Source organism: Psittacula echo, assembly GCF_963264785.1.
Source record: "Psittacula echo genome assembly, chromosome: 29".
Classification (NCBI taxonomy): domain Eukaryota; kingdom Metazoa; phylum Chordata; class Aves; order Psittaciformes; family Psittacidae; genus Psittacula; species Psittacula echo.
Window position 1 is genome coordinate 407,854 of NC_137764.1, and position 16,849 is coordinate 424,702.

Sequence of the window (16,849 nt, forward strand, 5' to 3'; positions counted from 1 at the left end):
CCTGGTGGGACCTGATGGGATCTGGTGGGACCTGATGGGATCTGGTGGGACCTGGTGGGACCTGGTGGGACCTGGTGGGACCTGGTGGGATCTGGTGGGACCTGGTGGGACCTGGTGGGACCTGGTGGGAACTGATGGGACCTGGTGGGACCTGATGGGATCTGGTGGGACCTGGTGGGACCTGATGGGATCTGGTGGGACCTGGTGGGATCTGGTGGGACCTGGTGGGACCTGGTGGGAACTGATGGGACCTGGTGGGACCTGGTGGGAACTGATGGGACCTGGTGGGATCTGGTGGGACCTGGTGGGAACTGATGGGACCTGGTGGGACCTGGTGGGAACTGATGGGACCTGGTGGGAACTGATGGGATCTGATGGGACCTGGTGGGATCTGGTGGGACCTGATGGGATCTGGTGGGACCTGGTGGGAACTGATGGGACCTGATGGGACCTGGTGGGATCTGGTGGGACCTGGTGGGATCTGGTGGGACCTGGTGGGACCTGATGGGATCTGGTGGGACCTGATGGGACCTGATGGGATCTGGCGGGATCTGGTGGGACCTGATGGGACCTGATGGGATCTGGTGGGATCTGGTGGGACCTGATGGGACCTGATGGGATCTGCTGGGATCTGGCGGGATCTGGTGGGACCTGGTGGCAGCCAATGGGAGCCCGGTACCTTGTCGAAGTGGTTGAAGGAGGCCCTGAACTCCTGCATCTGCTCCTGGCTGATGCCTTTGGCGTCGCGGGTCAGGATCTGGTTCTCCACCTCGTTGCTGGTGCGGGCGATGGTGGTGAGGAGCTGCTCCCAGCCCACCCGCAGGTGCTGTGGGGCGAGGACAGCACGGGGTGAGGCCGTGGGGCCAAGGAGCCCCACGGTGCTGCTGGGGGGGGGTGCTGGGGGGGTGGTGGGGGGGTGGTGGGGGGTGCTGGGGGGTGGGGGGGGGGTGGTGGGGGGGTGGTGGGGGGTGCTGGGGGGGTGGTGGGGGGGTGCTGGGGGGGTGGTGGGGGGGTGGTGGGGGGGTGGTGGGGGGGTGCTGGGGGGGTGGTGGGGGGGTGGTGGGGGGGTGGTGGGGGGTGCTGGGAGGGTGCTGGGGGGGTGCTGGGAGTGTGCTGGGTGGTGCTGAGCTGCTGCCGACCTCCATGGTGTAGTTGGTGTGCTTGTTGTCGAAGATGAGGGCCTCCTGGATGAGCTGGTGCTGCTGCTCGAGCAGGTCCAGGTTGGGTTTGTAATCCACGATGCTCTGCTCGTAGAGCTTGAGCTGCTCCAGTTGGTCCTCCAAGGTGCCGTGCATCTCGATGGAGATGCGGCCGATCTCCTGCAAGCGGGAGGAGAAGGGGAACCCCCATGGCTCCATCATCATCATCATCCTCATCCCCCCTTCCGGAGCTGGAGAACCTCCATGGCTCCATCATCCCCCCTTCCAGAGCTGGAGAACCTCCATGGCTCCATCATCATCCTCATCCCCCCTTCCGGAGCTGGAGAACCTCCATGGCTCCATCATCCCCCCTTCCGGAGCTGGAGAACCTCCATGGCTCCATCATCATCCTCATCCCCCCTTCCAGAGCTGGAGAACCTCCATGGCTCCATCATCCCCCCTTCCGGAGCTGGAGAACCTCCATGGCTCCATCATCATCCTCATCCCCCCTTCCGGAGCTGGAGAACCTCCATGGCTCCATCATCATCCTCATCCCCCCTTCCGGAGCTGGAGAACCTCCATGGCTCCATCATCATCCTCATCCCCCCTTCCGGAGCTGGAGAACCTCCATGGCTCCATCATCCCCCCTTCCGGAGCTGGAGAACCTCCATGGCTCCATCATCCCCCCTTCCGGAGCTGGAGAACCTCCATGGCTCCATCATCATCCTCATCCCCCCTTCTGGAGCTGGAGAACCTCCATGGCTCCATCATCATCCTCACCCCCCCTTCCGGAGCTGGAGAACCTCCATGGCTCCATCATCCCCCCTTCCGGAGCTGGAGAACCTCCATGGCTCCATCATCATCCTCATCCCCCCTTCCGGAGCTGGAGAACCTCCATGGCTCCATCATCCCCCCTTCCAGAGCTGGAGAACCTCCATGGCTCCATCATCATCCTCATCCCCCCTTCCGGAGCTGGAGAACCTCCATGGCTCCATCATCCCCCCTTCCGGAGCTGGAGAACCTCCATGGCTCCATCATCCCCCCTTCCGGAGCTGGAGAACCTCCATGGCTCCATCATCATCCTCATCCCCCCTTCCGGAGCTGGAGAACCTCCATGGCTCCATCATCCCCCCTTCCGGAGCTGGACCACCTCTGCCTCCCTCCCGCCTTCGGGATGCCCCCCGGCATTCCAGCCCTCGGGAATCCCGCCGGGGCCCTCACCTCCATCTTGGTCTGGATCCAGGGCCCCACCACGTTGGCCTGCCCGGCGAACTGGCGCCGGAGGTGCTCGTTGGACTGCTGCTTGCTCTGCTCCTCCAGGAGCGCCTGGTCCCGCTTGGGCACCAGCTGCTGGACCTGCGCAGAGCAGCCGGGATCACGGGAAGGCCGTCGGGACCGGGGGCAAGGGTGGGGCAATGGCATGGGGACCATGGAGGTGGTTTGGGGTCCATGGGGCCACGGAGCCTCCCGCCATGGGATGGGGGGAAGCTTCCAATGGGAGAGTTGGGATCTGGGGAAGCAATGGATGAGGCCTGGAGGAACCTTTCCCTATGGGCCAGAACTCGATGGGCATCCAGGTCCTTTCCATCCCAACCCCATTCCCATGGCTCCACGGAGCCCTCTCCCATGGGATCAATGGGAGAGCTGGGATCTGGGGAAGCAATGGATGAGGCCTGGAGGAACCTTTCCCTATGGGCCAGAACTCGATGGGCATCCAGGTCCTTTCCATCCCAACCCCATTCCCATGGCTCCACGGAGCCCTCTCCCATGGGATCAATGGGAGAGCTGGGATCTGGGGAAGCAATGGATGAGGCCTGGAGGAACCTTTCCCTATGGGCCAGAACTCGATGGGCATCCAGGTCCCTGCCATCCCAACCCCATTCCCATGGCTCCACGGAGCCCTCTCCCATGGGATCAATGGGAGAGCTGGGATCTGGGGAAGCAATGGATGAGGCCTGGAGGAACCTTTCCCTATGGGCCAGAACTCGATGGGCATCCAGGTCCCTGCCATCCCAACCCCATTCCCATGGCTCCACGGAGCCCTCTCCCATGGGATGGGTGCAAGCTTCCAATGGAAGAGTTGGGATCTGGGGAAGCAATGGATGAGGCCTGGAGGAACCTTTCCCTATGGGCCAGAACTCGATGGGCATCCAGGTCCTTTCCATCCCAACCCCATTCCCATGGCTCCACGGAGCCCTCTCCCATGGCATCAATGGGAGAGTTGGGATCTGGGGAAGCAATGGATGAGGCCTGGAGGAACCTTTCCCTATGGGCCAGAACTCGATGGGCATCCAGGTCCTTTCCATCCCAACCCCATTCCCATGGCTCCATGGAGCCCTCTCCCATGGCATCAATGGGAGAGCTGGGATCTGGGGAAGCAATGGATGAGGCCTGGAGGAACCTTTCCCTATGGGCCAGAACTCGATGGGCATCCAGGTCCTTTCCATCCCAACCCCATTCCCATGGCTCCACAGAGCCCTCTCCCATGGGATCAATGGGAGAGCTGGGATCTGGGGAAGCAATGGATGAGGCCTGGAGGAACCTTTCCCTATGGGCCAGAACTCGATGGGCATCCAGGTCCTTTCCATCCCAACCCCATTCCCATGGCTCCACGGAGCCCTCTCCCATGGCATCAATGGGAGAGCTGGGATCTGGGGAAGCAATGGATGAGGCCTGGAGGAACCTTTCCCTATGGGCCAGAACTCGATGGGCATCCAGGTCCTTTCCATCCCAACCCCATTCCCATGGCTCCACGGAGCCCTCTCCCATGGGATCAATGGGAGAGCTGGGATCTGGGGAAGCAATGGATGAGGCCTGGAGGAACCTTTCCCTATGGGCCAGAACTCGATGGGCATCCAGGTCCTTTCCATCCCAACCCCATTCCCATGGCTCCACGGAGCCCTCTCCCATGGGATCAATGGGAGAGCTGGGATCTTGGGAAGCAATGGATGAGGCCTGGAGGAACCTTTCCCTATGGAAGGGGTCCCTATGGGCCAGAACTCGATGGGCATCCAGGTCCCTGCCATCCCAACCCCATTCCCATGGCTCCACGGAGCCCTCTCCCATGGGATCAATGGGAGAGCTGGGATCTGGGGAAGCAATGGATGAGGCCTGGAGGAACCTTTCCCTATGGAAGGGGTCTCTATGGGCCAGAACTCGATGGGCATCCAGGTCCTTTCCATCCCAACCCCATTCCCATGGCTCCATGGAGCCCTCTCCCATGGCATCAATGGGAGAGCTGGGATCTGGGGAAGCAATGGATGAGGCCTGGAGGAACCTTTCCCTATGGAAGGGGTCCCTATGGGCCAGAACTCGATGGGCATCCAGGTCCTTTCCATCCCAACCCCATTCCCATGGCTCCACAGAGCCCTCTCCCATGGGATCAATGGGAGAGCTGGGATCTGGGGAAGCAATGGATGAGGCCTGGAGGAACCTTTCCCTATGGGCCAGAACTCGATGGGCATCCAGGTCCTTTCCATCCCAACCCCATTCCCATGGCTCCACGGAGCCCTCTCCCATGGCATCAATGGGGGAAGCTGCCAGCGGAAGAGGGGGGGTGCGAGGGGGAGCAATGGCCGAGGGCCTCACCCGCTCCCACTTGCAGCTGATGACGTGGGGGGTGACGGAGGTGTAGGGGTTGCTGGCGGCGCCCGTGACCCCGTGCAGCTCGGCGCGGCGCTGCGCCTCCCGCTGCAGGCCCAGGATGGCCTCGCGCTCCGCGTCCGCCTCGGCCAGCGTGGACTTGAAGTGCTCGTGCGCGGCGATGAGGCCCTGCCGGGAGCGGCGACGCCGTGGGCATGGAGCTGCCGGCTCCGGGGGGGGGGGGGGGGGGGGGGGATCCCGAGGCGTTCCCAAGCCTTTCCCACCTGGATCTCCTCGATGGTGTGCACGATGAACATGTCCTGCAGGTCCTCCATGGCGCTCTCCATCCAGTTGTTGAAGGGCGCTGCCCGCTTGGCGTATTCCAAGTGGAGCTCGTCGATGCTCTCCAGCTGCTTCTCGGTGCGCTGCAGGGAGCCACAGGGATGAGGGCCCGGATCCCGCTTGGAATTGGGGGGGGGGGGGGGGTGTGTGTGGAATCCATAGGGATGGATCCCGCTCACCTCCAGGGCTTCCCGCCTGCTGTGGGTCAAGGAGCCCAGCACATCCCATTGGTCGCAGATCTGCTGGCACCGCGCGTTGACGCTGGGCGAGTCGTAGTAATCCAGCTCGCTGGAATGGGGGGGAATTCCATAGGGAAACGGAGCCCCGGGGCCCCCGGGCCCGGGTTATCCCAGGAGGCCCAAGGGCTGCATGGAGCCGCGTTATCCCAGCGAGGATATATATGGATATATATGGAGCGAGGGGGAAAGGAGGGAAGAACAATGGGAGCTCTGTGCGGAGCCGGAGCCCTTGGAGCAGCTCCAGGGAAGGCGGAGAGCGGCCGGGATCCGGGCTGGGAGGAAAGGAAACGGCTTCCGATGGGAGCGGGAAGAGCACGGGGGGATAACGGGAGGCAAATCCTCAGCAGGGGCGTGCTGGGACACTGGGATCAATGGAGAAGGTTGGGATGCTCCAGCCCTGCATGGCTCCAACCTCCCCTATGGAAGGGGTCCCTATGGGTCAGGACTCCATGGGCATCCAGGTCCCTGCCATCCCAACCCCATTCCCATGGATCCATGGGGCAGATGGAGGCCTCTCCCATGGGATGGGTGGAGGCTTCTGATGGAAGAGTTGGGATGTGGGGAAGCAATGGATGAGGCCTGGAGGAAGCTGCCCTATGGAAGGGGTCCCTGTGGGTCAGGACTCGATGGGCATCCAGGTCCCTGCCATCCCAACCCCATTCCCATGGATCCATGGGGCAGATGGAGGCTTCTCCCATGGGATGGGTGGAGGCTTCCGATGGAAGAGTTGGGATGTGGGGAAGCAATGGATGAGGCCTGGAGGAAGCTGCCCTATGGAAGGGGTCCCTGTGGGTCAGGACTCGATGGGCATCCAGGTCCCTGCCATCCCAACCCCATTCCCATGGCTCCATGGGGCAGATGAAGGCCTCTCCCATGGGATAGGTGGAGGCTTCTGATGGAAGAGTTGGGATGTGGGGAAGCAATGGATGAGGCCTGGAGGAAGCTGCCCTATGGAAGGGGTCCCTGTGGGTCAGGACTCCATGGGCATCCAGGTCCCTGCCATCCCAACCCCATTCCCATGGATCCATGGGGCAGATGGAGGCCTCTCCCATGGGATGGGTGGAGGCTTCCGATGGAAGAGTTGGGATGTGGGGAAGCAATGGATGAGGCCTGGAGGAAGCTGCCCTATGGAAGGGGTCCCTGTGGGTCAGGACTCCATGGGCATCCAGGTCCCTGCCATCCCAACCCCATTCCCATGGCTCCATGGGGCAGATGAAGGCCTCTCCCATGGGATAGGTGGAGGCTTCTGATGGAAGAGTTGGGATGTGGGGAAGCAATGGATGAGGCCTGGAGGAAGCTGCCCTATGGAAGGGGTCCCTGTGGGTCAGGACTCGATGGGCATCCAAGTCCCTGCCATCCCAACCCCATTCCCATGGATCCATGGGGCAGATGGAGGCCTCTCCCATGGGATGGGTGGAGGCTTCCGATGGAAGAGTTGGGATGTGGGGAAGCAATGGATGAGGCCTGGAGGAAGCTGCCCTATGGAAGGGGTCCCTGTGGGTCAGGACTCCATGGGCATCCAGGTCCCTGCCATCCCAACCCCATTCCCATGGATCCATGGGGCAGATGGAGGCCTCTCCCATGGGATGGGTGGAGGCTTCTGATGGAAGAGTTGGGATGTGGGGAAGCAATGGATGAGGCCTGGAGGAAGCTGCCCTATGGAAGGGGTCCCTGTGGGTCAGGACTCGATGGGCATCCAAGTCCCTGCCATCCCAACCCCATTCCCATGGCTCCATGGGGCCGTACTTGAGCTCCTGGGCGATGGCCGCGATCTGCTCCACGCGGTCCTGGTGCGCGGCCAGGTCGCTCTCGAAGGCCTCGTGCTTCCGGAGCAGCGCCTTGATGTCGGAGAGCGTGGCCGCCTCGAAGTCCCTCTGCTGCAGCAGGGCCTCCTTGCCTGGGGGCACGGAGCCGTCAGCCCGCAGCCCACACCCCACACACCGGCCCCTCCATGGGGGGGCATGGAGAAGCCATTGGTTGGGTTGGGATCCATGGAGAACCCATTGGTTGGGTTGGGATCCATGGAGAAGCCATTGGTTGGGATGGGATCCATGGAGAACCCATTGGTTGGGTTGGGATCCATGGAGAAGCCATTGGTTGGGTTGGGATCCATGGAGAACCCATTGGTTGGGTTGGGATCCATGGAGAAGCCATTGGTTGGGTTGGGATCCATGGAGAAGCCATTGGTTGGGTTGGGATCCATGGAGAACCCATTGGTTGGGTTGGGATCCATGGAGAAGCCATTGGTTGGGTTGGGATCCATGGAGAAGCCATTGGTTGGGTTGGGATCCATGGAGAACCCATTGGTTGGGTTGGGATCCATGGAGAACCCATTGGTTGGGTTGGGATCCATGGAGAACCCATTGGTTGGGTTGGGATCCATGGAGAACCCATTGGTTGGGTTGGGATCCATGGAGAACCCATTCGTTGGGTTGGGATCCATGGAGAACCCATTGGTTGGGTTGGGATCCATGGAGAATCCATTGGTTGGGTTGAGATCCATGAAAAAACCATTGGTTGGGTTGGGATCAATGGAGAACACATTCGTTGGGTTGGGATCCATGGAGAACCCGTTGGGTTGGGATCCATGGAGAACCCATTGGGTTGGGATCCATGGAGAACCCATTGGTTGGGTTGGGATCCAGGGAGAACCCACTGGTTGGGTTCAATGGAGAATCCATTGGGTTGGGATCAATGGAGAATTCATTGGTTGGGTTGGGATCCATGGAGAACCCATTGGTTGGGATCCACAGAGAGCCCATCAGTTGGGATCAGTGGAGAAGCCATTGGGTTGGGCTCCCTGGAGAACCCAGTGGCTGGGATCCATGGAGAGCCCATTGGTTGGGATCAATGGAGAACCCATAGGGTTGGGCTCCATGGAGAGCCCATCGGTTGGGATCAATGGAGAACCCATAGGGTTGGGCTCCATGGAGAAGCCATTGGGTTGGGATCAATGGAGAACCCATAGGGTTGGGATCAATGGAGAACCCATAGGGTTGGGCTCCATGGAGAAACCATTGGGTTGGGATCAATGGAGAACCCATAGGGTTGGGCTCCATGGAGAAACCATTGGGTTGGGATCAATGGAGAACCCATAGGGTTGGGCTCCATGGAGAAGCCATTGGGTTGGGATCAATGGAGAACCCATAGGGTTGGGCTCCATGGAGAAACCATTGGGTTGGGATCAATGGAGAACCCATAGGGTTGGGCTCCATGGAGAAACCATTGGGTTGGGATCAATGGAGAACCCATAGGGTTGGGCTCCATGGAGAAACCATTGGGTTGGGATCTATGGAGAACCCATAGGGTTGGGCTCCATGGAGAAACCATTGGGTTGGGATCCATGGAGAACCCATAGGGTTGGGCTCCATGGAGAAACCATTGGGTTGGGATCAATGGAGAAGCCATAGGGTTGGGCTCCATGGAGAAACCATTGGGTTGGGATCAATGGAGAAGCCATAGGGTTGGGCTCCATGGAGAAACCATTGGGTTGGGATCAATGGAGAACCCATAGGGTTGGGCTCCATGGAGAAGCCATTGGGTTGGGATCAATGGAGAACCCATAGGGTTGGGATCAATGGAGAAGCCATTGGGTTGGGATCAATGGAGAACCCATAGGGTTGGGCTCCATGGAGAAGCCATTGGGTTGGGATCAATGGAGAAGCCATAGGGTTGGGCTCCATGGAGAAGCCATTGGGTTGGGATCAATGGAGAACCCATAGGGTTGGGCTCCATGGAGAAGCCATTGGGTTGGGATCAATGGAGAACCCATAGGGTTGGGCTCCATGGAGAAGCCATTGGGTTGGGATCCATGGAGAACCCATAGGGTTGGGCTCCATGGAGAAACCATTGGGTTGGGATCCATGGAGAACCCATAGGGTTGGGCTCCATGGAGAAGCCATTGGGTTGGGATCAATGGAGAAGCCATAGGGTTGGGCTCCATGGAGAAACCATTGGGTTGGGATCAATGGAGAACCCATAGGGTTGGGCTCCATGGAGAAGCCATTGGGTTGGGATCAATGGAGAAGCCATAGGGTTGGGCTCCATGGAGAAGCCATTGGTTGGGATCCATGGAGAAGCCATTGGGTTGGGATCAATGGAGAACCCATAGGGTTGGGCTCCATGGAGAAACCATTGGGTTGGGATCCATGGAGAACCCATAGGGTTGGGCTCCATGGAGAAGCCATTGGTTGGGATCCCATTGCCTCAAGGGCCCTTCCAAGCCATCCCATGGGACACCCCTGGCAGTGCTCCATCGCCCCCGGTACCTTCAGTCCAGGCCTCGTGGATGGACGCCTTCTGCCGGAACTTCTCGGCCAGGTGCTCGAGGCGCTCGAGGCGCCGGATCTCGGTCAGCAGCCATTCCTCATAGCCCTTCTCGGCCTGCTCCAGGCGCTGCCAGCCCGTGTTGATGTCCTGGGGGACCAGGGGTGGCGGTGCTCACGTCCCCATCATCATCATCACCATCACCACCATCATCACCATCACCATTGTCATCATTACCATGGTCATCATCATCATCAACATCACCATCACCATTGTCATCATCATCATCATCATCACCACCACCATCATCACCATTGTCATCATTCCCATTGCCATCATCATCATCAACATCACCACCCCCATCATCACCATCGTCATCACCATCATCACCACCATTATCATCATCATCATCATCATCACCACCACCATCATCACCATCACCATTGTCATCATCATCATCATCATCACCACCATCATCATCATCATCACCATTGTCATCATCATCATCATCATCACCACCACCATCACCATCACCATTGTCATCATTACCATTGTCATCATCATCATCACCACCCCCATCATCACCATCGTCATCACCATCATCACCACCATTGTCATCACCATCGTCATCATCACCACCATCATTATCACCATCATCATCATCACCATCCACCCATGGTGGTGCCATCACTCCCATTGGTGCCCTTTCCTCTCCCCATCACCATCATCACCCCCATCACCCACCAACGCCAGCGCTGGCATCACTCCTATGGCGTCCCCTCCTCCCCACCACCATCATCATCCTCACCTCCCGTGGTACCTCCTCCTTCATCATCCTTCACCATCATCCTCATGACCCACCAATGATGGTGGCATCACTCCCATGGTCCCCCCTCCTTCTCCCCATCACCCCCCAACGCCATCCGTGCCATCCCTCCTCCTCCTCCTCCCAGGACCCCACTGGACCTCCGCCACCGCCAGCACCGCCGTTGGTGGTCCCCATCGCGGCGCGGCGCTGCTCACCGACACCATCCTGCCCTCGGAGGGCATGAAGGCCGGGCGGTTGCTGAGGCGCAGCTTGGTCTGCAGGGTGTTGAAGTTGATCTCCAGCTGGCACTTCTCCTGCACCTTGGGGGGCTTGTGCACGCGCCGGTAGTGCCGGAACTCCTCGAGCTTCTGCTGCATCTCCGCGATGGTCCTCTGGGGGCTGCGGTCCTCGAGCCACGGGATGGTGCGCTGGATCCACTGCAGGAGCTGCGGGGAGAGGGATGGGGAGGGGATGGGGAGGGGATGGGGATGGGGATGGGGATGGGGAGGGGATGGGGATGGGGATGGGGAGGGGATGGGGATGGGGATGGGGATGGGATGGGGATGGGGAGGGGATGGGGAGGGGATGGGGATGGGGAGGGGATGGGGATGGGGATGGGGATGGGATGGGGATGGGATGGGGATGGGGATGGGGATGGGGATGGGGAGGGGATGGGGATGGGGATGGGGATGGGGATGGGGATGGGGATGGGGATGGGATGGGGATGGGATGGGGATGGGGATGGGATGGGGATGGGATGGGGATGGGATGGGGATGGGATGGGGATGGGATGGGGATGGGATGGGGATGGGGATGGGATGGGGATGGGGATGGGATGGGGATGGGATGGGGATGGGGATGGGGATGGGGATGGGGATGGGATGGGGATGGGATGGGGATCTGGATGGGGATGGGATGGGGATGGGATGGGATGGGGATGGGGATGGGGATGGGGATGGGGATGGGGATGGGGATGGGGATGGGATGGGGATGGGGATGGGATGGGGATGGGGATGGGGATGGGATGTGATCTGGATGGGGATGGGGATGGGGATGGGATGGGGATGGGGATGGGATGGGGATGGGATGGGGATGGGATGTGATCTGGATGGGGATGGGATGGGGATGGGATGGGATCTGGATGGGGATGGGGATGGGGATGGGATGGGGATGGGGATGGGATGGGGATGGGGATGGGGATGGGGATGGGATCTGGATGGGGATGGGATGGGGATGGGGATGGGGATGGGATGGGGATGGGGATGGGATGGGGATGGGGATGGGGATGGGGATGGGATCTGGATGGGGATGGGATGGGGATGGGATCTGGATGGGAGCTTACATCCGAAGCCAGCTTCTCGTAGTCCTCCATGAGGTGCTCGTTCTCCTGGTTGACAGCCAGGACCTTGCAGATGCGGTTCGCTGCCGTCTCGGCCTGCGAGGAGGAGGAGGAGGATGGGGATGGGGATGAAGGCTCCATCCCGGCTCCCGCCGCCGATCCCCAGGGAAAAGGGGGAGCTCCTTCAGGGCTTTGTCCCCTTGGGTGGTGCTGGGGCAGGGAGGGAGGAGGAAGCACAGAGAGAGTCCAAGAGAAGAGGGGGCTCCAGGGAGCACACGGGAATGGGAATGGGAAGGGGGGGACGTTGGCCCAAGGGGACAATGGCTGAAGGGGGACAGCGGCCGGGCAGCAGCACAAGGACCCTCGGGAGCTGCAGGGTCCATGGCAGGCACTGGTCAAGGCAGGATCAAGCCAAGCTCAAGCCAAGCTCAAGCCATGGTGAAGCCAAGCTCAAGGCAGGTTCAAGCCAAGCTCAAAGCAGGCTGAAGCCTCATCGAAGCCCAGCTCAAGCCCAGCCCCAGGCAGGTTCAAGCCAGGCTCAAGCCCGGTTGAAGCCCGGTTCCAGCCCGGTTGAAGCCCGGTTGAAGCCCGGTTCCAGCCCGGTTGAAGCCCGGTTCCAGCCCGGTTGAAGCCCAGCTCCAGCCCGGTTGAAGCCCGGTTGAAGCCCGGTTCCAGCCCGGTTCCAGCCCGGTTGAAGCCCGGTTCCAGCCCGGTTGAAGCCCGGTTCCAGCCCGGTTGAAGCCCAGCTCCAGCCCGGTTGAAGCCCGGTTCCAGCCCGGTTGAAGCCCGGTTCCAGCCCGGTTGAAGCCCAGCTCCAGCCCGGTTGAAGCCCGGTTCCAGCCCGGTTGAAGCCCGGTTCCAGCCCGGTTGAAGCCCAGCTCCAGCCCGGTTGAAGCCCGGTTCCAGCCCGGTTGAAGCCCAGCTCCAGCCCGGTTGAAGCCCGGTTCCAGCCCGGTTGAAGCCCGGTTCCAGCCCGGTTGAAGCCCGGCTCCAGCCCGGTTGAAGCCCGGTTCCAGCCCGGTTGAAGCCCGGCTCCAGCCCGGTTGAAGCCCGGTTCCAGCCCGGTTGAAGCCCGGTTCCAGCCCGGTTGAAGCCCAGCTCCAGCCCGGTTGAAGCCCGGTTCCAGCCCGGTTGAAGCCCGGTTCCAGCCCGGTTGAAGCCCAGCTCCAGCCCGGTTGAAGCCCAGCTCCAGCCCGGTTGAAGCCCAGCTCCAGCCCGGTTGAAGCCCGGTTCCAGCCCGGTTGAAGCCCGGTTCCAGCCCGGTTGAAGCCCGGTTCCAGCCCGGTTGAAGCCCAGCTCCAGCCCGGTTCCAGCCCGGTTGAAGCCCGGTTCCAGCCCGGTTGAAGCCCGGCTCCAGCCCGGTTGAAGCCCGGCTCCAGCCCGGTTGAAGCCCAGCTACAGCCCGGTTGAAGCCCAGCTCCAGCCCGGTTGAAGCCCAGCTCCAGCCCGGTTGAAGCCCGGCTCCAGCCTGGTAGAAGCCCGGCTCCAGCCCGGTTGAAGCCCGGTTCCAGCCCGGTTGAAGCCCAGCTCCAGCCCGGTTGAAGCCCGGTTCCAGCCCGGTTGAAGCCCAGCTCCAGCCCGGTTGAAGCCCGGTTCCAGCCCGGTTGAAGCCCGGTTCCAGCCCGGTTGAAGCCCGGTTCCAGCCCGGTTGAAGCCCGGTTCCAGCCCGGTTGAAGCCCAGCTCCAGCCCGGTTGAAGCCCAGCTCCAGCCCGGTTGAAGCCCGGTTCCAGCCCGGTTGAAGCCCGGCTCCAGCCCGGTTGAAGCCCGGCTCCAGCCCGGTTGAAGCCCAGCTCCAGCCCGGTTGAAGCCCAGCTCCAGCCCGGTTGAAGCCCAGTTCCAGCCCGGTTGAAGCCCGGCTCCAGCCCGGTTGAAGCCCGGCTCCAGCCCGGTTGAAGCCCAGCTCCAGCCCGGTTGAAGCCCGGTTCCAGCCTGGTTGAAGCCCAGTTCCAGCCCGGTTGAAGCCCGGCTCCAGCCCGGTTGAAGCCCGGCTCCAGCCCGGTTGAAGCCCGGCTCCAGCCCGGTTGAAGCCCGGCTCCAGCCCGGTTGAAGCCCAGCTCCAGCCCGGTTGAAGCCCAGTTCCAGCCTGGTTGAAGCCCGGCTCCAGCCCGGTTGAAGCCCAGCTCCAGCCCGGTTGAAGCCCAGCTCCAGCCCGGTTGAAGGGCGGCTGCAGGCGGCTCGAGGCCGGGCCGAGCTCACCTTCTGGGCGCCCGAGAAGGCGTGGTAGAAGCAGGACACGTAGGTCATGATGGCCTTCTCGTCCGGCCGCAGCGTGCCCACGATGTCTGCAGAGAGAGCAGGCGGGCCTGGAGCAGCGCGGCCCCAGCCGGGCCCCCGGGGCCATGCAGGCGAGCGGAGCGCACGGGGGGGCACCCATGGCCATGGCCGGGGCTCAGGAAGGGCCCTCAAGAGCTTCCGGGCTTGGGCTTCACTTGGGGGTCCCAATATGGGATCATGGGACTGGATTCATCCATGGATCATGGAGCAATTTGGGTTGGAAGGGCCTTCAAGACCAGTTAGGTCTTGGGTCTCAATTGGATGTCCCAGTATGGGACCATGGACGTGGATTCACCCATGGATCATGGAATGGGTTGGGTTGGAAGGGCCTTCAAGACCAGTTAGGTCTTGGGTCTCAATTGGATGTCCCAGTATGGGACCATGGACATGGATTCACCCATGGATCACGGAATGGGTTGGAAGGGCCTTCAAGACCAGTTAGGTCTTGGGTCTCAATTGGATGTCCCAGTATGGGACCATGGACGTGGATTCACCCATGGATCATGGAATGGGTTGGGTTGGAAGGGCCTTCAAGACCAGTTAGGTCTTGGGTCTCAATTGGATGTCCCAGTATGGGACCATGGACTTGGATTCATCCATGGATCATGGAATGGGTTGGGTTGGAAGGGCCTTCAAGACCAGTTAGGTCTTGGGTCTCAATTGGATGCCCCAGTATGGGACCATGGACTTGGATTCATCCATGGATCATGGAATGGGTTGGGTTGGAAGGGCCTTCAAGACCATTTAGGCCTTGGGTCTCAATTGGATGTCCCAGTATGGGATCATGGACTTGGATTCATCCATGGATCATGGAATGGGTTGGGTTGGAAGGGCCTTCAAGACCAGTTAGGTCTTGGGTCTCAATTGGATGCCCCAGTATGGGACCATGGACTTGGATTCATCCATAGGATCATGGAATGGGTTGGGTTGGAAGGGCCTTCAAGACCAGTTAGGTCTTGGGTCTCAATTGGATGTCCCAGTATGGGACCATGGACTTGGATTCATCCATGGATCATGGAATGGGTTGGGTTGGAAGGGCCTTCAAGACCAGTTAGGTCTTGGGTCTCAATTGGATGCCCCAGTATGGGACCATGGACTTGGATTCACCCATGGATCATGGAATGGGTTGGGTTGGAAGGGCCTTCAAGACCAGTTAGGTCTTGGGTCTCAATTGGATGCCCCAGTATGGGACCATGGACTTGGATTCATCCATGGATCATGGAATGGGTTGGGTTGGAAGGGCCTTCAAGACGTTCTAGGTCTTGGGTTTCAACTGGATGTGCCAATATGCGATCATGGGATTGGATTCATCCATAGGATCATGGAATGGGTTGGGTTGGAAGGGCCTTCAAGACCAGTTAGGTCTTGGGTCTCAATTGGGTGTCCCAATATGGGATCATGGGATTGGATTCATCCATAGGATCATGGAAAGGGTTGGGTTGGAATCTTGAGTCTCAATTGGATGTTCCAATATGGGATCATGGACTTGGATTCATCCATAGGATCATGGAATGGGTTGGGTTGGAAGGGCCTTCAAGACCTTCTAGATCTTGGGTTTCAATTGGATGTCCCAGTATGGGACCATGGGATTGGATTCATCCATGGACCATGGAATGGCTTGGAAGGGGCCTTCAAGCCACAGCCAGGGCCCCCTTCCACCAGCCCCAAGCCCCATCCAACCCGGAAGCCTTGGAGCCCCCTCCGAGCCCCCATGCCCATGGCCTTGAACCCCCGGGGAGGAGGAGCTGAGGCCTGGTCCCAGGCCCCCCCGAGAGCCTCTGGAAGAGAAGAAGCGAGAGCAGGAGCTGCTGCAGGCGGGCACGGGCAGGGCCGGGGAACGCAGCCCCCCCGGTACCTTCTGGGCCCCCGAGAAGGCGTGGTAGAAGCTGGACACGTAGGTCATGATGGCCTTCTCGTCGGGCCGCGCCGTGCTCACTATGTCTGCAAGGCAAGGGCAGCGTTAGGGCGGAGCGGGGGCCGCCGCCACGGCTCCATCTCCAAGCGGGGACCTTGGAGACCAAATCCTCCTTGAGACCTCTATGGGCAAGAAGCGTGTTAGAGGGTAAGAGGTGGCCACCACGGTGGCTCTTCCATGGTGGCCAATGGGGCCACCTCCATGGGTGGACCTTGGAGACCAAATCCTCCTTAAGACCTCTATGGGCAAGAAGCGTGTTAGAGGGTAAGAGGTGGCCACCACGGTGGCTCTTCCATGGTGGCCAATGGGGCCACCTCCATGGGTGGACCTTGGAGACCAAATCCTCCTTGAGACCTCTATGGGCAAGAAGCGTGTTAGAGGGTAAGAGGTGGCCACCATGGTGGCTCTTCCATGGTGGCCAATGGGGCCACCTCCATGGGTGGACCTTGGAGACCAAATCCTCCTTGAGACCTCTATGGGCAAGAAGCGTGTTAGAGGGTAAGAGGTGGCCACCACGGTGGCTCTTCCATGGTGGCCAATGGGGCCACCTCCATGGGTGGACCTTGGAGACCAAATCCTCCTTAAGACCTCTATGGGCAAGAAGCGTGTTAGAGGGCAAGAGGTGGCCACCACGGTGGCTCTTCCATGGTGGTCAATGGGGCCACCTCCATGGGTGGACCTTGGAGACCAAATCCTCCTTGAGACCTCTATGGGCAAGAAGCGTGTTAGAGGGTAAGAGGTGGCCACCACGGTGGCTCTTCCACGGTGGCCAATGGGGCCACCTCCATGGGTGGACCTTGGAGACCAAATCCTCCTTGAGACCTCTATGGGCAAGAAGCGTGTTAGAGGGCAAGAGGTGGCCACCATGGTGGCTCTTCCATGGTGGCCAATGGGGCCACCTCCATGGGTGGACCTTGGAGACCAAATCCTCCTTAAGACCTCTA

The 16,849-nt window shown here is 60.6% G+C and overlaps 1 protein-coding gene across 4 annotated transcripts in view; it reads right to left on the bottom strand.

The window, feature by feature from the left end:
* LOC308230948 (alpha-actinin-4) overlaps positions 1-16,849 on the bottom strand; it is a 33,655-nt gene that overhangs the window by 3,752 nt on the left and 13,054 nt on the right. For 2 of the 4 annotated variants that reach the window (XM_080636001.1, XM_080635998.1), the window contains exons 8-18: positions 13,913-13,998; positions 11,719-11,811; positions 10,592-10,822; positions 9,571-9,718; positions 7,049-7,199; positions 5,243-5,351; positions 5,006-5,146; positions 4,728-4,910; positions 2,361-2,495; positions 1,140-1,319; positions 680-826 (exon numbers count right to left, since the gene is read on the bottom strand). In XM_080636001.1, the coding sequence (XP_080492127.1) occupies positions 680-826; positions 1,140-1,319; positions 2,361-2,495; positions 4,728-4,910; positions 5,006-5,146; positions 5,243-5,351; positions 7,049-7,199; positions 9,571-9,718; positions 10,592-10,822; positions 11,719-11,811; positions 13,913-13,998 (1,604 nt within the window). Of the gene's footprint in view, positions 1-679; positions 827-1,139; positions 1,320-2,360; positions 2,496-4,727; positions 4,911-5,005; positions 5,147-5,242; positions 5,352-7,048; positions 7,200-9,570; positions 9,719-10,591; positions 10,823-11,718; positions 11,812-13,912; positions 13,999-15,845; positions 15,932-16,849 lie in introns of all 4 variants that reach the window. The other 2 variants (XM_080636000.1, XM_080635999.1) reach the window with 1 other exon arrangement.